Source organism: Podarcis vaucheri (assembly GCF_965113315.1).
Source record: "Podarcis vaucheri genome assembly, chromosome: 7".
Taxonomy (NCBI): Eukaryota; Metazoa; Chordata; class Lepidosauria; order Squamata; family Lacertidae; genus Podarcis; species Podarcis vaucheri.
This window is the reverse complement of record NC_138765.1, coordinates 32,026,419-32,047,070: the sequence shown is the minus strand read 5'-3', so window position 1 is coordinate 32,047,070 and position 20,652 is coordinate 32,026,419. Positions and strand designations below refer to the sequence as shown.

The 20,652-nt window shown below is 41.7% G+C and overlaps 1 protein-coding gene across 1 annotated transcript in view; it reads left to right on the top strand.

The window, feature by feature from the left end:
- CLSPN (claspin) overlaps window positions 1-18,687 on the top strand; it is a 39,587-nt gene extending 20,900 nt beyond the window's left edge. The window contains exons 14-24 of the mRNA XM_082233344.1: window positions 880-1,106; window positions 2,412-2,523; window positions 2,986-3,064; window positions 10,531-10,676; window positions 12,108-12,272; window positions 12,398-12,519; window positions 13,072-13,202; window positions 14,718-14,808; window positions 15,471-15,553; window positions 15,922-16,083; window positions 17,611-18,687. Of these exons, the coding sequence (XP_082089470.1) occupies window positions 880-1,106; window positions 2,412-2,523; window positions 2,986-3,064; window positions 10,531-10,676; window positions 12,108-12,272; window positions 12,398-12,519; window positions 13,072-13,202; window positions 14,718-14,808; window positions 15,471-15,553; window positions 15,922-16,083; window positions 17,611-17,721 (1,429 nt within the window). The 3' untranslated portion in view covers window positions 17,722-18,687. The remainder of the gene's footprint in view (window positions 1-879; window positions 1,107-2,411; window positions 2,524-2,985; window positions 3,065-10,530; window positions 10,677-12,107; window positions 12,273-12,397; window positions 12,520-13,071; window positions 13,203-14,717; window positions 14,809-15,470; window positions 15,554-15,921; window positions 16,084-17,610) is intronic.
- Window positions 18,688-20,652: the final 1,965 nt, after the last annotated feature.

Here is a 20,652-nt window from a genome sequence, read left to right as displayed (position 1 = left end):
TCTTGATCTTTTTGACTATTGGCAGCTCGTGGAATGAATCTAGCCTGAAAACAATTTTCATACAGGCCCCACAGCCCTACCAAATCTTAACCCAAGGTGTAAAAAACTTTGCTCACAGTCTGGAGTGGAGTGAAATCATTTTCAAGTTATTTTTACAGTGGTACCTCAGGTTACATACGCTTTAGGTTACATACACTTCAGGTTAGACTCTGCTAACCTAGAAATAGTATCTCGGGTTAAGAACTTTGCTTCAGGATGAGAACAGAAATTGTGCTCTGGCGGCGCAGCAGCAGCGGGAGGCCCCATTAGCTAAAGTGGTGCTTCAGGTTAAGAACAGACCTCCGGAATGAATTAAGTACTTAACCCGAGGTACCACTGTATTATAATTTATACCCCGCCCTTCAAGAGGTTCCCAAGGCAGCTTACACAAAGTTAAAGCTACTGTTAAACAAATTAACACAAATATATTGAAGTGCCACAATATAAAGGCAGCCAACAGGATTATACCAAGAAGCATAACAAGAATGCACAAGCGTTTAAAAACCCTGGGAAAATAAAAACCACATCCGCACTTCCCCACCCCTGTTCCTCTGCTTTCTTTGTGTCAAAGTTTAGATTGAACATTCCTTGAGAAACTGTAAAATTCTTTCACTTTGATGACACTGTATACACAAAGCAAGTAAATAAAAGTTGTCCAAGGTAGGTAAGTCCTAAAAGAAAATGCTGAAACAGTTACACAATGGTGTTTACCCTGTGTGAGTGCACCTACAGAAGAAGCATCCCAAAATGTCCATGTTGGAGACCTTTCCTGCCAAACCACCTGAGCTTCCTCTGATGACTGTGGACTTTTTCAAAGACTGTCGTAAATTTTGCTTTCAGGTTTTTGAATGTTGGCCATCACCGGAACAAATACCAGTCATCCAAGGACCGCCTACCGTTGGCTAGCATGGACGAGAACGCCATGGATGCAAACATGGATGAGCTGTTGGATCTGTGCTCTGGCCAGTTTGCCTCTCAGAACAAGTGTCCTCCCAACACTTACCATGGCAAGAAGCAGAACATGGAAGAGCTGCTCAACCTTTGCTCTGGAAAGTTTGCTTCTCAGAGTAAGTTGTGGATCTTGCTCCTTATAGCCAGAGCTGGGGTTGCACATACCACCTTCGGTAGGCTTTTGCTAAATTCTACACCCAGAATATGATGATCAAACCAAAGGGAAAGAGGCTAGTAGGTACTTTGTTTTGGCAAGTAAATTTAACGGTTTTGTCTGTGGATTTTTTTAAAAATGGCAATTTTATTCCGTTAAAAATAATTTTTACTCTTGATTTTCAATGTACACACTGCTGAAGGCTGCTTGCAGCATAGTAGACACATGTAGGATAACAATAAACAAGATAAGGAGGTAAGAACAGCATATATAACAATCTGATTAAGGAAACCTGTATAAAATGCAACAGCTTAGTAGTCTGACTGCTTGCCCGAAAAGCTCTTGTTGTGACTGAAGGCCCCTGTCAAGGGAGCTAGAAGTCCCATCCCAGGAAAGAAGTTCCTCAACCTGGCAGAAGTTTCAGTAAAGTGGGAGTGGAGGGACAAATGTGAAAATTGCAGTTTTAAGCAACAGTAGAGTTTGAGTAAAGGAAAGATGGAAAGACACTGAGGATTTTTTTTCCTTATTTGAAACCAAATAGTTTTAATGAGGAGAAATAGCAAAGATGGGCGCACACAGAAGCTAGCACAACAGAGCCTTTCCAAATTCTCTTCTTGCTGTACCCAAACCTTAGTTTTAAACATAGTGTCTCCCCTGCTTGGTCTATTATCATCATTATTTATTGACATTAGATTTATTACCTGCCCTTCACCAGCAGGTCCCAAAATTTAAAAATAGAAGTAGTTAAACAGATTACAATCACATCTTGGGTATCAATGGCTGAGTCCAACCTCTGCCATTGCTGACAATTGTCACTTTCTCAGTCTTAGTATCTCTCCATCTCTGTTTTACTTAAACCCCTGCTGTTGCTTAAAACTGCAATTTTCCTCTAAGTGATACCCACCTTTCACTTTACTCAGACTTTTGCTATTGTTTGAAACAGCCACATTTTCCCCTTTCATTGTTCCTCTCTTCTTAACTCCATGTCATAGTCGCTGCTGCTGTGCAACCAGCCTTCTCTTCTGCTCCTCTTCCCTGACTCTATGCAAACCCTCCAATGGGAGCTGTGTGATGACTTTCTTACATTATAATATATAGAGAAATAAAAGCTCCCAATATTAGGTAGAGGAATTGCTGTTTCTTTAGCAGCAGCAGCTTTTTAATAAGTTTAAGGGCTGGGGATACAAGAACACTTTATCTGGGACCAGCTGGGTTCTGCCTGTTGGACCCTGTTCCAGTGACATCTCAATTCTGGTTTCTTTCTCAGATTCTCCCATTCGATCCTCCTCAGCAAACCCTAAACTGGAAAAAGAGAACAGCACTGATGATCCAATGGCTGAGGCAGTAGCTCTTTGTTCTGGCTCTTTTTCAACTGAGAGGTAAGCCTTGGAGGTGTGCAACTCAGTTCTCCAAATGTTTTCCTCTCCTTCAGTAGAGGGAGCATGAAAACATCCATTGTATTGAGATAATCGGTAGGACTGGGAGGAGAAAACTTCTCAGTTAAGCAGAATTTTTCACTGGCCTAGTCGCCAAGAAGTAGTGCTACCTCTCCTTATTGTTTACCTTTCTACACCAAACTAAACTCCAGAAAATTAGCCGCAGCTAGTCCATGTGACATCTTGGAGACCGTGAGGATAGATAAGTCCTAATGCTTTTTGTTTTGTTCACCATGTTCTGTCATGGCTTAACTAGGTGTGACAGGTTGTACAGCAGGGGCAAGATGCCTGTGGCCCTCCAAATGTATATTGGACTCCTGTGTTCCCACTTGCACATTCCCACTTTGCTAGATTCCAGTTGCTAAGCAAGTCTTTTTCTTCCCTTTTAAAAATCCTTTCTTGTAGAGAAGTGGAAGAAGACGAGGAAGAAGAATTTGGAGACTTCTGTCTCTTAACAGATGACCATGCCTTTGATAGTGAAGAAGTGAGTACTGCAAACTATTGTGGTTATTCCAGAATTAAACAGCAGGCATGCATTCCACACAAAACCTTAACTATTTCCACTCCCACCCCAAAGCCAATGTTCTACTCAACTAGTCCACCAGAAGCTAATGGGCAGGGCTGGGTATTCCCCAGAGTAAATGGATTTGAAGAGAAACTCCATTCTGCAGCCTGAATGTGCATACTAAGCAAATTTGCATATTTTTCCTTACTTCATGTAACTGATTCTGCCTTTAGTGGTCATGGGGAGTACCTTTGCAGGGCACTGAAGCCTCAAGCCTAAACCCTCAGTATCTTGTTCAGTCACCCCTCAGGCTCCTGAGATTTCAACAGACATTGCCCTGTGCTCTTCCATTCCCATTTCTATGGCTTTTTAAATGAAGCTGGAGGCTGTACCCAGTAGCTCATTCTGTGGGTTTTCTATGCTCCTAAACAATCATCATGTAGACACCACCTTCTTTTTTTTTAAAAAAAAATTTTAAAAACCTTTATTATATTCCAACAGTTAAAAAAAACATATATACATCTTCCATAAAAAACAAAAACAAAAAACAAAAATAAGAATATACAGACCAAGTTTAAGTTCCTTGCTGCTTAAATACGCAAACCTTATACAAATCCATTACATTATTTGACTTCCCACCACCACGTTGAGAGCCATAACTCAACAATATATTCAGCAGTGTCTTCATCCAATCGCTATTGTTACCTCGCGGTTTTTATATCATACCGACTGAGACTTTAACATTTCCTAAAATCGATTCCATGTATGAGAGAAATTTATTCCAATCATTAATAAATTTATTGTTTCTTTGTTGCCTGATCTTCTGAGTCATCATTGCTATGTCCATGTATTCAATTAATTTATTCTGCCAATCACTAATCATTGGAATGTTAGGTGTTTTCCAGCTCTGAGCTAACAGTATCCTTGCGGATACTGTTGCGTATTGGAAGAGGGTTTGGTCGTCTTTTTTAATTTCTTCTCCCACCATTCCTAAAAGGAATGCCTCGGCCTTTTTAGGGAATGTGTATTTTAGGACCTTTTTTAACTCATCGTAAACCAGCCCCCAAAACCTTTTTACTTCTTCACAGGACCACCACATATGAAAGAAGTCTCCCTCTTTCTTCTTACACTTCCAGCACGTCTTTTCCCCAGTTTTATACATTTTGGCTAATTTTACTGGGGTGATGTACCACCTGTACATCATCTTCCCCATATTTTCTCGGATTCTGACGCAAGCTGAAAATTTCATGTCTTTAGTCCAGAGTTTTGTCCATCTTTCATATTCTATGGGGTGTCCTAAATCTATGGCCCATTTAATCATAACGTCTTTGATTTCCTCATCCATTGTATCCCACTCTAATAGCTGGTCATACATTTTAGATAGGAGTTTAGACTTTCCTTCTATTATTTCTAGTTGGAATTTAGATTTGTTCTTGCTCATTCCGGCTTTTTTATGTTCCCTCCAAACAGCATTGATTTGGTGGTATTGTATCCATCCCGTTAATTTGTCTTTTAATTCTTCGTAGGGTCTAATTTCCCATCCTTTATCCGATCTTCTTAGGAGGTCAGCATATGTCCACCTTTTACCTTCCATATTTAGTTTCTTAGTTACTAAAATATCAACGGGTGACAGCCACCATGGGGTATCTTTTTCTACTAATCTTTTACACCTATTCCACGCCTCCAACAGCGCTCCTCTTATAATATGGTTAGAAAATCCTTTGTGTGTTTTCCCCTTATCCTGCCACAGGTACGCATGCCACCCATGTCTAATATCAAAACCCTCTAAATCCAATAGGTCGGTATTGTCCAAAACTATCCATTCCTTGGTCCAGCAAAGGCACGAAGCCTCATAATATAGTTGCAGGTTAGGGACCGCAAACCCTCCTCTGTCCCTCCTATCGGTGAGCAACTTATACTTAATTCTGGCCCTTTTACCCTGCCAGATAAATCTGGAAAGGGTCCTCTGCCAGTCTTTGAACATTGTTGTGCCCCTGACTACTGGGATATTTTGGAATAGGAATATCATTTTTGGAAGAATACTCATTTTAATGGCAGCCATTCTCCCCTCCCAGGAGAGTTTTAATCTGCTCCAGCTTTCCAAGTCTCTTTTACACTCTTTCCAGGTTCTATTATAATTATCTTCCACCAGATTTATATTTTTTGGGGTAATCCAGATACCCAGGTATTTAACCTTTTTTGATGCCATTATCCCGGATTCCAACTCGATTTTATTTTTTACTTGTTCATCAACGTTTTTTACCAGCATCTTCGTTTTAGTTCTGTTCAATCTAAAGCCAGATAGTCTACCAAACGCTTCCATTAACTCAATCACTGTGTTAATCCCTTTTGCTGGATCTTCTAATGAAACTACTAAGTCGTCGGCATAAGCCTTAACTTTATACTCTTTTGTGCCTATTCTAATCCCTCTTATTTCCGATGTTTCTCTTATCTTGTTTAGTATAACTTCCAAAACCAAGATAAATAGCAGGGGTGATAAAGGGCACCCCTGTCTTGTACCTTTGGTAATCTTAAATGAGTTAGTCAGGTTACTATTAATAATTAGTTTCGCTCTCTGATCTGAATAAATCGATTTTATACCTCTTAGGAATGGCCCTCTTATTCCTGCCTTCTCCATACACTTTATGAGAAAGTGCCAGGATACATTATCGAAGGCCTTCTCGGCATCTATAAAGACTAAGGCTGCGGGGATATCGATTCTGATATCCAAGTATTCAATTATGTTAATTATATGCCTTACATTATCTTTAATCTGCCTGCCGGGCAGAAATCCGGCTTGGTCTCTATGGATCGCTCTATTCAAGTATTTTTTTTAGTCTGCTCGCCATTATTCCTGCAAAGATCTTATAGTCAACATTAAGCAGTGATATTGGTCTATAGTTCTTTATATCGAGCGTATCCAAGTCTGTTTTCGGAATTACCGTAATATGTGCCTCTCTCCATGAATCAGGTATTTCCCCCCCCTGTAGAATATTGTTCATTACATTACACAGGACCGGGGCCAGATATTCCTCTAGAATTTTATAATATTTTTGAGACAGGCCATCCGGGCCTGGAGCCTTCCCCGGTTTCATTTTCTTAATTGTAATCCTGACCTCTTCCACCGTTATTGGTTCGTTTAAAAGTGCCTTTTCTTCTTCTAATAGTTGTTCGCCTCTACTACTTTCCAAATACTTTCCTATCTCATTTAAATCTTCATCTTCCTTCTTTTTATACAGGGTTTCGTAATACTGGAGAAACTTTTCTTTTATCTCATTAGGGTCATCTATTGTTTGAGTTTCCAATTTAATTTTATTGATCACTCTCTGTTTTTTCCTTTTCCTCAATTGCCACGCTAATAATTTACCTGTTTTATTTGCCGATTCGAAATATTTCTGTTTCATCATTTTTATTCCCCATTCTATTTCTTGATTTATCAGTGTTGAGTATTGGGTTTGTAATAATTTGCCGAGTTGTTTAGCCTTCTCATCTCCGGGGTTTTTTGTTAATTTTCTCTCTACTTCTTTTAGTTGTTTAACTATTTCGTCCTTTTTGGCCTCTCTCAAGTTCTTCCTGTATTTATTCTGTTGGATCAAGAAGCCTCTGAGGACTGCTTTACTTGCGTCCCAGACCACATCAATTTTTGTTCCTTTGTTCAAGTTTTGATCAAAATATTCTTTCACGGTGTTCTTAGCCTTCTCGATAACGTCATCCTGTTCCAATAAATAATCGTTCATTCTCCATCTATAAGGTCCTAATAACTTACATTTTATTTCCAGAAATATAGGATTGTGGTCCGAGAGTGTTCTGGGGTCTATTTCACATTTCACCGATCTTGTAGAGAGCTCTCTAGAGACCCAGATCTGGTCTATTCTACCCCAGCTTTGATGGACTCCTGAGAAATGTGTAAACTGTTTTTCTGTAGGGTTTTTAAGTCTCCAGATGTCAATTAGATCTAGGTTTTCTTGGAGATCATCAAAGGTTTTGGGGAGTTTCCCCTGATTCCTTTTCCTCTTTTTTTCACTTCTATCTATCTCAGGTTCCGGGACTCCATTCATATCACCAAGTAAAATTAGCTTATAATTTTCCAATTCTAGTAGTACTTGTTCCAATTTTCTAAAGAATTCAATTTGATTTGTGTTAGGAGCATAGACTGATACTACGTTGATTCTTTCCCCTTGGTAAGTAATTTGGACTCCCAGAATCCTCCCTTCTTCGTCTTTACAGATTAATTTGGGTTCCAGTTTCTCTTTCACGTAAATTACCAAGCCTCTCTTTTTATTCACCTCAGAGTTTATAAATTCCACTCCTAATTTTTTATTAACCAATATATGCTTGTGTTTTTTAGCTATGTGTGTCTCCTGGCAGCAAACCACATCACATTTTTTATTTCTCAAGACTTTCTCTATTTTATTTCTTTTTAATTTTTCGTTTAAACCGTTTACATTCCATGTTAGAAAGGTTAAAGACATTGCTAAAATTAAGTATCAAGTCTATTACGAACTTTCAATTCCTAACTTCCTCCTCTTCTTCTGTATTCTCCTCTTCCACCTCACCTTCCTCCTCTTCCCTCCCCTCGTCTACCTCTCCCTCCCCCCTTCTCAACCTTGTCCTTTCCTCCTCTTCTGCTTTCCCGTCTCCTACTTCCTTTCTATCTATTGCTCTGTCCTCCTTTTTGCCCAGCTCCCTTTCGTATCTCCTCAGAAACTTTTCTATCTCTAAAGGATTAGTCAATTTAAATCTTTTGTCCTTAAAAAAAAAAGCAATTCCTTCGGGGAATTCCCATCTGAATGAAATGTTATTCCTTCTGAGGACACCTGTTATGTATCTATATCCCTCCCTTTTACGTAACAATCTAACTGGGATCTCTTTAAGTACAATTATTGGTCTGCCACCTATTATTAATTTTTTGTGATAACTCGTTTTAAGTATCATATTCCTCATTCCTATTGAGTTGAACACTACTAAGCAGTCCCCAAGGGGTTTCTTAGTCCTGTTCTGGTACGTTCTTATTTTAATTCTGAATGCGTTATCTATCGTGTATGCAACCTCCTCCTCCTTCACCTCTAGCCACTTCGCTAGTTCCTTTGTTATTTTCTCTCTAACGTTCTCATTCATCTCCTCTTCTATACCTCTGAATTTTAGGTGCATTTGTCTTTGTCGCATTTCTGTCATTGCAATGCTATCCCATATCTGTTCCTGTGTTTTGTTCAGTTCTCGCATCTCCTCTTTCACTTTTTCTGTCTCCCTTTTTTGTTCTCTCACCTCTTTTTGAATTTTTTTGTTAGTTTCCTCGAATGTCTTGGTTTTGACCGTTAGCTCTTGAACTTTGTTTGAGAGCTCCCCTATTGCTCCTTCTATTCTCCTATCTATCCTCTCCTGTAGTTCCTCTAGTTTATTTTCTATGTGGTTTTCATTTTGCTTAAGTTCCTCCTTAATTTTTAGCCACAAAAAGTCTAAATCTTTGATTTCTTCCTGTCTGGATATTTTCCTTTCACCTGGGGTGCCCCCTCCCCTTTTTCCATTCTTCCCCTGCATTTTAATTTTAGCTGTCTGCTGTAATCTTTTAGGGCTAGTTCTCTCCCCTCGGGGGCGCACAATCTGCTTATTTCCGCTCTGTGGGCCCGTTCAGCCTTTCTGGGCAGTCTCACTGGCTACGCCAAAAAAACGTAGTCTTGGGGTGCCACTCTCCCTCAGTCCTCCTCCCCTTCTTGCCTGTCTAAGATATCAAATATATCCACCTTTGTAATTAAACCACAGGTATTCTTGATTGAAGTAACCCTAAGGGGAGGTCGCAGTAGGCGTACTGTTCCAAAATCTCATCTAAATAAAAGAAGCAGTTCAGGTCCACAGATTGAGGTGATTGTCCTAATTGGTGATTCCGACTACGTTGAAAATCTCTCTCCGACTACGCTTGAGCTTTCCAGTCTCTCCAATGTCTCTCAGTCCAACAGGGGAGTCTCTATCGTGATTCACAATCCTATCCTTTTCTCTCTCTGTAATTGGTAGCTTAATGAAAGTAACTTAATAAAGTGTCCAATAACAAGATAGCACAGCATATAACAAAATAACAAATAACAGCGACCAAATATCCAAATATCGTGTGATAGTTAGTATGATTATTGGGCTATTCCAACGGTCAGTGAGTTCTTACTATTAAAAGGGGTGGAGGGGAGGCGGGGTACTTGGCAATATAAAAATTACAGGCTGGGTAAGAGAGGCGGGGCGGAGGGTGAAACACTATCTATATATATATATATAAAAACAGTAAAGAAAAAACATAAATCAGGAAATATGGGGGAAGCAGGGAGAGAGGGGAGTATTCAATACAAAATAAACATTGCACAGTCCTCAGTATAAAACCGCCTAGTTCACACAGAAAAAATACTTCACCACATGAAGAACTAAGAACTGCTAAGTCCTTAAAATAACTGGCCTCAGAGATAGGTATCCACAAAGACAGCTGTAATAGTTTCTTATCTGGACCTCCTCTATATTCCCCTCTTCTTCTTGTCTCTCCAAACTATTTCTTCAGTAGCGTTATTGCTGCGTATATTTAATAAAGTACTGCAGGAGGCCCATGCAAAAAAAAAAAAAAATGGATAGTTGTCTCAAGTAAAAAGCCAAATAGTTATCTCAAAAATAAACCAGACGGGCAGCCAAATTGTTGTCCTCCCCAAAGTCAAAATGGGGGGAGTATCCAACTCAGGCAACTCAAATAAGCAGTTCTCAAACGTTCTAACTCGTTCTGTGTATAATAATAGTTTTTAATCCCATCTATATATAAAAGGTTCACTTCGTTTGTCCAGAAATATCTCTCCTCGTTTTGTGTGCATACAGTTCGGCTGTTATGAGTTAGCTTCCTTCCCAACCGCCGACGATTTCAAAGTCTGCGCCATTTTAACCCTCATTCGGGTGGAGACCGTACAAAAAAGAACTGTTGCAACCCGGACTCACCCACCTGAACTTCTATGTCTTTTTGTCGTTGTTTTAAGAGCCTCCACGGTGGGGATTCCGTTTTAAGCTTTTAGAGGTTCGTCGCTTTCTCGGTGAGAGCTGGGGGCATCGTAGCTCGGAGACGGAGTTCTCCCTGGTTGCGCTCGCGGCCCCTCCCCCTGTGCTCGCCGTGCAGGAGAACGCACAGAGGTGGCGCGCCGCTCCCACGCTGCCGGGATCCTTCCCCCAGGGGTACCCCCCCTGGGCTTCCGCTTTTTCTGGGGGGCGCAGTGCCCTTGCGACACCCCCTAATCGCCGAGCTACACGAAGAGCTTTCCGCTTGGCTCTCCGCGCTCCCTCTCCGTCCGCGACCGGAACCGGAAGTCCCATGTAGACACCACCTTCTAACTGTGTGGTTTAAATAAAAGAGCAAGCTTGAAATATAGGAGGTAGTAAAGGAGTTGATAAGATACTAAAGGAAATTCTGAATTCATTTCCTGAATTGATAGGATGAAAAGAACAAAGAGGAGGAGGACGATGAGCAGGAGGAGGAAAAGGAAGGAGAGACAGAGGAAGAAGAAGAGAGTGAAGATGAAGTAGATGATGATGATGAAGAGGAAGTGTTGAGACGAAGGGAAGGAATGAAGAAGAAATTGTAAGTAAATCCTTCTAGCCTTTATAGTTTTGCAATAAACAGGATCAATGCAGTATATGAAGCTAACTAAAAATAAAAAGGGACAGGCTTGAAAGATGCTGGCAGAAAAATCTTTCCAGGGGCTTTCTTGGCAAGTTTGCTGAACTTTATGCACTTGGAGGGGGATAATCACCTCCTCAGTTGATCTGCAGGCAGGGGAGCTCTCTCTCTCTCTCTCTCTCTCTCTCTCTCTGTGTGTGTGTGTGTGTGTGTGTGTGTGTGTGATCCCACCAATGGCTGGCATGGAATCTTCAAGTGTCAGCCAACAGTGGTGGTGAAGAAGAAGAAGAAGAAGAAGAAGAAGAAGAAGAAGAAGAAGAGATTACTTAGATCTTACCTATCTGACTGGGTTGCCCTCAGGCCACAAAACCTTAGCCACCCCTGACATGGCTCGATGCAAATTGGACACAGACTGAGATATGTGGGATGCTTAAGGCAAATCTGCTTTTGCACTGAATGGTTGGTGAAGGCAGCGTGCAGCAAGGAGGCAACAGTGGGAATCAGCCGCTGCTTGAACAACTGCAGGGTTTGACAGCCCAGTTCCATTTAAGGAAAGGGTGGGCTGACTATGAAGCAGGCAAGGGGAAGGGTACTCAGAGGGCTAACCTGTTTATTTTTCTGGATGCTGCTGAAATGAGCTCAGTGACACACTCTTGTGAAGACACCACAAAAAGGCCACAGCAGGAAGGAACTTGATTCAGTTTACCCTTGGCATCTGTTCTTATTTCAATATATTAATAAACTAAATTCTGTATTAAATAAATGGCAACAAATGTTTCTGAAATTTATTGGGAAGAATAAAAACCATGGCTGAAGGCAAAGGTTTTATATGATGAAAGGAAAAGAGGAGAGCCTCAGGTTCCTTGTCTTGCTTCATTTTGATTGGGGCTTAATTGTTTCTATTTTGTTGCATCTTTTAGAAGCATGGATTTGGCCTATATTAATAAAATAATAATAGTAATACTGCTACTACTAATAGGAATAATGCATAACTAGTTTTTAAAAATGTAGGCTTACAACTTCTGTAGCCTTAAAGACTGGCATGATGTTGAAAATTTCTATTGCATGTTAGGGTATCTCCTAACTTGGGATTTGCAATATTTCACAGTATCTTTAAGTGTTGTACTCACACAATGTGCTGTACTTTGGTGAGTTAAGCACATCCTGTGTATGTATGGAAGTTTCACTTCAACTCCTGGCTTGCAAGGTATAAATGTTTTTTCCTTGAAGGGCTGAGAACAGAGTCTTGGAGGGCTGGATTTGAGACTCTGCCAGCTAATGTTGGCAGTTCTGGGTAAGATGAAGTTTGTCATGATGTGCAGCAGCTCCTTAAATCTTTTTAGACTCAACATGGATTCCTGGCTTTCTTTCCCTCCTCTCAAAACATTTCAGCAAATTGCAGGACTTCATGGAAGAGGAGGCTGAGCTGTCGGGAAGTGAGATGGGGAGTGAGGATGAATATGACGGTGAGGAACTTGATGTTTATGAAGATGAAGTCCTTGATGAGGTCCTCCCTACAGATGCAGAACTCCAGGATCAAGTCAACAAAATACACATGTCAGTAGCCGCAGATACATCAGCTTAAATTACAGTTTGTGGTTGTGCTTTTCTGAAAGCACAGCCTTGTTTTTGAATGAAGACTAATTTCAGTTTCCCCACCCTTACACATGGATACTTTTTAGGAAGGTGATGCTGGATGATGACAAACGACAGCTGCGCTTGTTTCAAGAGAGATACCTTGCTGATGGAGATTTGCACAGCGATGGCCCTGGGCGAATGAGGAAGTTCAGGTGGAAGAACATAGGTATAATGCTGTCTTATTCTAGAGCAAGCCTGCACAACTGGTGACCCATGAAGATGAATGAGCCATGCCTGATACAAGTTGATAAGCCGCTGTTTGTGGTCGCAGGCAGGGGGGGGGAACAAGAAGGCTTATTGAGACCCTACATGGCTTGTTCTCTGTGTTCAGCTTAGTTGGTCACAAATTGTCCTAGAGAAGGAGTGAAACAGACCTTTACTCCCTATCATCTTTCAGTCTCTAAAATATGCAATAGCTGCTGATCTGTTTTACATTTTTGTGTGGTTTTTATTGTATTAAAATTGTAAGCTGCTTTGATACTGTTTATGCAAATATGCTGTCTGTTCTGCAGGCTACATTAGCAAACCCAAACTCCAGCAGGAGGGTCTCTCGCTTTCCCCTTCTATCCCTACCACAACTGTCCAAATCCCAGTCCAAATCCTCATCTCTTTCTCCCTCACCAGGCCCACAATGCTTTTTCTGCATTTAACACTTTTAAGTAGAGCATTTCAGGCAGCAGTGGCCAGAACCATTTCCCTTTTGTGTCTCCGCTTTCAGACAATGCTTTTCAGGAGGATATGTTCCACAATGATGCAGAGAACGATGATGAAAACGAAGACCATCTGGATGAGACAGAGGCGAAGTGGAGGAAGGAGCGCTTTGAGCGGGAGCAGTGGCTTCGGGAGCAGGTAGCTTACCTTCGTGGATAGGCTTCTTCCTGGACCATTTCATTTAGCCTGCTTTTATGACAGACTGAGCTGAGAGCTGAAATGTCCCCCCCCCCCCGATCTGTTCTTGGTTACAAGCCATAGATATTTAGTATTCTATTATACTAATATTTAGTAATATTAACATTTAACGATGTATTGTTTTTAATACTTGATTGGCAGCTGCCCAGAGTGGCTGGGGAAACTCAGCCAGATGGGTGGGGTATAAATAATAAATTATTATTATTATATTATGATTTCTTGGTTGTGCAAACATTCTAATGTAAGAAAATAATAATACTGAAGATAGCATCTTCCACTGGGCCAGTGGTAGTCTTCTTTATAAAATAGCAGGCAATATGGATGAAGATGTCTGGGGAGTTTATAAAATTGATGGTGAAAAGGTTTTAAAACACAACCGTCAATGTCCGTTAATGGATTGTGAAGTAAGAACTGTGCCAGTATCTTGCAAGTACAGCAAAATTTCAGTAATAAATTCTTTTATGGATTATTTCACATATGTATGTTTTTTTTAAAAACATACATAACTTGTTTTAAGTATACCTCTAAAAGGCACAAAAATTGGCATCCCTTGTCAGAGAGGTAAGATTGGCTGCAATTCCCTGAAGAGGGTACACTCAATGACAGATGCAAGTTTGCTGCCACATAACGGTATAGTAAAAACCACGGTTTTCCCAGTAGTGATGTATGGAAGTGAGAGCTGGACCATAAACAAGGCTGATCGCCGAAGAATTGATGCTTTTGAACTGTGGTGTTGGAGGAGACTCTTGAGAGTCCCATGGACTGCAAGAAGATCAAACGTATCCATTCTTAAGGAAATCAGCCCTGAGTGCTCACTGGAAGGACAGATCATGAAGCTGAGGCTCCAATACTTTGGCCACCTCATGAGAAGAGAAGACTCCCTGGAAAAGACCCTGATGTTGGGAAAGATTGAGGGCACAAGAAGAAGGGGACGACAGAGGACAAGATGGTTAGACAGCGTTCTCGAAGCTACAAACATGAGTCTGACCAAACTGCGGGAGGCAGTGGAGGATAGGAGTGCCTGGCGTGCTCTGGTCCATGGGGTCACAAAGAGTCGGACACGACTAAATGACTAAACAACAAACAACGGTTGGAACTGGCCTCTTAAGTTCAAAGAGTGGTATACAGCTAAATAATTCTGCCAGCGCAAGCAGAACTTCCCCTCCCTCTCCTCTCCCCATATGCCCCCTAACTCTACTTGGGAAGGTTGAGGGAAACCCACAACAGATTTAGGAGGTGCAAGCAGGGAGGGGAAGTTCCATTGTGCTGTTCCAGAAATGTTTGCACTAGTGGAACTGTTTTGTTGGGCTCCTCCCAAAGTGTTGTGTTTTTTTAAAAGCGAAAGCACATGACTAGTAAAAGTGTCATTCATTAAAGAAACTGCACCTTTTTTCAGTTACTTTTTGCTCCATGCTTATAGTGATGTGGTCTAATGAAAATTCTGCTTATTTACAGTCGGAGAAAGGGGAAGAGGAGGATATCGATGAAAACAGCCAGTTCATGAAACTGGCCAAAAAAGTCACTGTGAAGTCCCTACAAAAGAAAGGTACACCTGTTTCTTACTGAAGAGCTATGAATGCTAGCAGAACCTTAGTAGAATGCTAGCAGAATGGGGATGGGTGGGCACCAAAATTCAGCACCAAAATTCCACACCAAGGCTGCAGGTTGATTGAAAAAATACTTTTGCACCCTAGTGAGACTTTGATATCATTTTAAATATTTGTAAGCTATAAAACAGCTCACAAAAATAAAACTTCTGAAATGCCAGATCAGTCTTAAAAACAATGAAAGAGAGGCAGCAGCTAATATGATGCAAAACCCCCCCAAAACTGCAGTCACGGCAGATCAGCGTTAGCCATCAAAAGTCTTGCTTCAAAGAGTAGGTTTAACCTGGGCCTTGGATTTATGGTAATGCCAGGTGCCTCCTTTCCTTAATTTTCTGGAAATGGCTTTCCACAAGTCAGAACACCATGACTGAGAAGGCCAACTTCACATTGGTGTTTGCCCCCACAGGGTTGATTTTCAGGTTCTTTGAATGGACCCAGCTGTGGCCATACTTTCAAGTGGCTTGTTCCTAAAACCTTGCTGCCTTTGTACAGAGCAAGTGGCATTGGGAGGGGAATTGGCAGATATGTATTATTGTACGCTACAGTTCTTAGTCTTTCTCTTGCAAAGTTTCAAAACTTTATCTGTCTTTTGCTTTCCTAGCAACTCCCTCAATAGCTGTACAGGAAACTAAATCACTACCCAGAAATCCATTTGAAACTTTCCGGTCTGCCAGTGATCCACAGGTCAGTACTTTAGTAGTTTTGAGAACAGATTATTTCTTTTGAGAATAGATTATTTCTTCCCTTCATCATTTCTCATATTGCGTCTAGACAGCTTTCTTTAAAATTGGGCTTCATTTCTGAGATAGTACCAAATTGCATAATGAGTCACATCGTTTCTCTTTGAACAGTGTAGGTCTGCTTGTATTATTTTATTTTAGTAAACTAAGCAATGGAGATCAAGTGGATTGCTAGTCCTGAATTATTTTTCCTGTGAGAAAGAACAACTTGACTAGCAGTTCTTCTGAAGGTTTAAATTGTGTTCAGTGTACTACTCAGGTCATGTTACTTGAATGTTTCGCCTCTGGATCCACCCCTCCTCCTTTTTGCAGCTGAAGAATGGATCACTGCTGAACAGGCCCAAAGCAGTCCTGCAGAAACTGGCAGCCATGTCAGACCTCAGCCCAAACGCCCCCAGGAACTCAAGAAATTTCGTCTTCCAGACTCTCTCCCCAGTCAAGAGCGAGGAGACGAAGGAGAAGTCCAAGCCCCAGGTAGAAATCTCTTGATTTAAATTGAACGGAATCATTTACTTAGTCTGCTTTTAATTTTTTGTTCCTTGAACTGGGTATGCCTTAGTAGGAATGGTCTGAGGGAAAATTTGCACTCTTGGCTGGCAAGGAATTTGAGACATGATCATGATATGGATCTAAAGCACAGCTTTCTCATTCATATTGTAGGCAGAACAGCATTACGTGGCATTCATTCATTTTGCCCCACCTTCCAGAATACGATCCTTCCAAAGTAGCTTACATAAAACATTAAACATCAGGCAAAACAACAGCATCATTCCTACGGGGCAGCTGGTGTTAAACTGATGCTGGGGGTGGGGCAGGAGAAAGTCCAATTGCAGCAGGCATTGGGGTGGTCTTGGCCTGCCTCCCAGTCTCCTAGAATCCTGTTTACAGGGCATCCAATGGAATGTCCTGGGGATGGATTCTTGGGCTATAGATGAGCACATGCCTTCGTAAGTATTACTTTGCACAATCAGTAATACAGTACTTGCATTAAAGGATCTTGTATTAGGGCTAGAGTTGCTGCCAGTCAGGTTTGATGAACCTGGGCCAGAGTGGCTAAAAAGCTGCCCTTCTTTATGTATCTTTGTGCTCTTTAGCATGCCAATGACAACCCTGTTTGAGATTCACAACCTCTGCTTTAGGGCAGGATAGTTAATCCATCCTTAGAGGCTCCCTAGGAGTTCAGAACCCCTCCTTCCCACAACAATATTTCATTCCTTCCTAAGTTTGTCAGCCTCCTTGAAGAGTGCTTTAGTAGGGACTCATTAGCACTGCTTGAAGGTAAGCAAGAGTAGTTTATGTTCAGGAGTGCCAATGATAGGAGGAAGCTGGAGAAGGAACAGAAACGGACAGCATTATCCATATGAAGAAAGATTTAAGAAGTCGGGTGTTTGCAACCAAGAGTGAAAAATGTGTCTTTGTTTTGGGGTATGTGTGACAGAAGTTTAATGATAACTGCCTGATGTGGGGGGCAAAGGGGCAGGAACCTTGATTGTAATCTTCCCATTACATCTGGCAGATCATTGCTCTGCTAGATTACCTTTTGATCTGATCCAGCAAGGCAATTCTTACATTTTGCTATCTTGAGTGGTTTCCTGGCTGTCAGCAGCTACCTTGCCCTTCTTAAATGTGACAAAGATACTGTGTGTGTGTGTGTGTGTGTGTGTGTGTGTGTGTGTGTGTTGTCTGCTTGGGCCCTGACCCAGCCAAGTTGCCCAGGACAAGAATGGTAGATGGCCCTGTTAGCAGGAAAGGCCAGCTGCCATCCTATGGTCCATAATCAAAATACTGCTGAGTTATTATATAATTCAGACTTGAAAACAGCCACTCGCTCAGTTGTCTGTGGCAAATAAGAATGTCCAGGGGACAAAAGCAGGGACCCTCCTTCTCACAGAGTGCAGTGTTCTTTTTGCATGGTCAACGTATATCTGAGCCAATTAAGTTAATTAAAAAATTCTCGTGCTCAAGAGATTTTGTGGTCTCATGGTTCCTGTCACCTTCTAGGTCAAGAAGAGAGCTCCTGTCGCCATTGCAAACCCTTCTCCCAAACGGCTACGGCTTGATGGCACTTCAGCTCAGGAAACCCGGAGTATATTTCAGTACTTGGAGCGATAAAAGACGTGGGTGGAGAGCACCGATGGTGCTTGGTCTTGGTCCAGCGGCTGCACAGACTTCTCAAGGCAAGGAACTGATGCAACTCTCTCTAGAGTGGAACCCTTTTGATAATGAGATGCCTGGAATGTCACTTGGCCTGCATCCCTGGGTGCACAAATATGAGAGCAGGTGAAAGGGTATGTTCTACCTGTTGGATGCAGCTGCAGCTTGAGTACCGTCAAACCTGCACTTCTCTACGTTGGTCTTATCTTCAACTTGCACAATCTGCATTGCACTCCCAAGAAGAGTTCTGGGCGAGGCATTTGAGGCCTGTGTTTTCATGCATTAAAAAATGATTATGGAGGCTGAATATTTTCCCCACCTGTGTTTCGCTCCCTAACATTATATATATCTTAAAGTTCTAGGGCATTTTTAAATCAAGGTTTTAACTTTTTTAAAGGCAGTTTTGGTTCCCTTTTCTGTTCCCCACACCTCATTCTCATGTTCAATTGCTGCCCCTCCTTTTTAAAGAGAACATGTGAAATTGTGTTGAGGAAGAAAACTGAGGCGTGGGAAGTCGTCTTCTGTCCCTTGTGCATCCTTCTCAGTTCTCCATACCTTTATTTGGACACCTTAAAGCTTTCAACATGAAAAATAGAAGGGGGAGGGGAGGTTTTTTTTTTTAACAGTTACATTCAATTTTTGAGGATGGATTTGAAATTTGAAAGGTGAATGGAAATAAACAACATATTTATGGCTATATTTAGAAAGTGCTGCAGTGAAGACTTCTTACAACAGCATCTTGCCTGCATCTAAACATCTTCAAATTTTGTACCTCCATGATCTCAGAGGAGTCATTCTGAATTGTAAATCTATTCTGCGGGGGCGGAGAGAAAGTGTAGTGTTAAAAATGGATGTGTACAGATGATGAAAGATGTGAGGCTGTGCAAGCAGATTTTCAAAATAAACCAGTGCTTTTTAAATCTACTGTAGAACCTGGAATGTGTTAGGGCCTAATCTATAGATTCCATAGGAAACTATTTAGCTTGTTTCTCAGGGAATCAAAATACTTTCGCCTTTTGTTAAAATTATGCATTTATATTGATAATTTAATTTTATTACATATATCTCCCACCTTCCCTCCAGAGGTGGGTGTACATGGCCTGCTTAGCTTTAGCAAGATGGTTACATGTTACAGCTTCAGGCACAATTTTAGAGCATGCATGTAATTCTCCACACTCAATGGAGTTCATCTCTATTTTTCTCAGCCTTCTTTTTCTGGTTATGTTTTCAGCCACCTGAGGGCACTGTTCAGAAACAAGAGCTATTTGGTCAGGTCCAAGGAATGAGAAAGTAGGTATTTCTCATTCTCTATTAAATGACTTCTCCTAGCAGAAAGCTGCAGCTATTGAGCCCTGCCAAGCTGCTCTTCTCCAAAGCTCTGTGATACTCAAAAACTTTTCTTTCTTTTGCAGCAAGAAAACCACATTTTGTATCCTGTTTTGGGGGCGTGTTGAAAGCAGAGACTGTCACTTGCTGGTCTCTCTCTTTGGCTCACTCCTTTGGCTACAAAAAGACATGTTGCTAGGCCCCCTTTTAAAAGAAAGCCTAAGATGTTTCATAAAACAGAGCAAAGTAATGCTGAGCATCTACAGAATGCCTTTGCTTCACTGCTGAGCAACTGGAGCATGTCCCTGCACTTTGAGATTTATACCTCAAGGCTACCTTTAAAGGCAGATGGCAGGGCCCCACATTGGCCTGAGCTGTGGCATGTCTTTCTTTAAAAAGGAAGTATATTTCGCACAGGACAATTAAGATATTAGTCCTCGTCTCTTGAGGTGTGAGATGATCCCTTGAGAGCATCACCTGCTACTCCTAGGAGCCAGGAGTTCACAGGTAAAACACCCCCCCATACTGCTTGCAGACAAACCCAAGGCTGCCTCCAGATAGGAACATAGGAAGCTCCCTTATACCACTCGCTCAGCTATCTCAGTGCTGCCTACACTGCACCGCAGTGGCTCTGCAGGATTTCAGGCAGGAAACTCTCCCAAACCTACTTAGAGATTGAACTTGAGGTCTTCTGCTTGCAAACAGACACTCTACCCCTGAGCTGTGGCCCTTGCCCAGAGGGCACCAGGTTGGGGATGGCGCTGGACTGGTAGGCACTGAGCCTTATGTTGTTTGATACTGACTATACCTTGCTAAAAGCACTGAAGTCCAGAATCAAAAAAATGACTAAACTGCGCCCAAGTGGGGCATCTATTCTGGCACCCTATTTCCAGCAGCCTCAGATATGCAGATGACACAACTTTGATGGCAGAAAGTGAGGAGGAATTAAAGAACCTTTTAATGAGGGTGAAAGAGGAGAGCGCAAAATATGGTCTGAAGCTCAACATCAAAAAAACGAAGATCATGGCCACTGGGCCCATCACCTCCTGGCAAATAGAAGGGGAAGAAATGGAGGCAGTGAGAGATTTTACTTTCTTGGGCTCTATGATCACTGCAGATGGTGACAGCAGCCACGAAATTAAAAGACGTCTGCTTCTTGGGAGAAAAGCAATGACAAACCTAGACAGCATCTTAAAAAGCAGAGACATCACCTTGCCAACAAATGTCCGCATAGTTAAAGCTATGGTTTTCCCAGTAGTGATGTATGGAAATGAGAGCTGGATCATAAAGAAGGCTGATCGCCGAAGAATTGATGCTTTTGAATTATGGTGCTGGAGGAGACTCTTGAGAGTCCCATGGACTGCAAGAAGATCAAACCTCTCCATTCTTAAGGAAATCAGCCCTGAGTGCTCACTGGAAAGACAGATCGTGAAGCTGAGGCTCCAGTACTTTGGCCACCTCATGAGAAGAGAAGACTCCCAGGAAAAGGCCCTGAATCATAGAATCATAGAGTTGGAATAGACCACAAGGGCCATTGAGTCCAACCCCCTGCCAAGCAGGAAA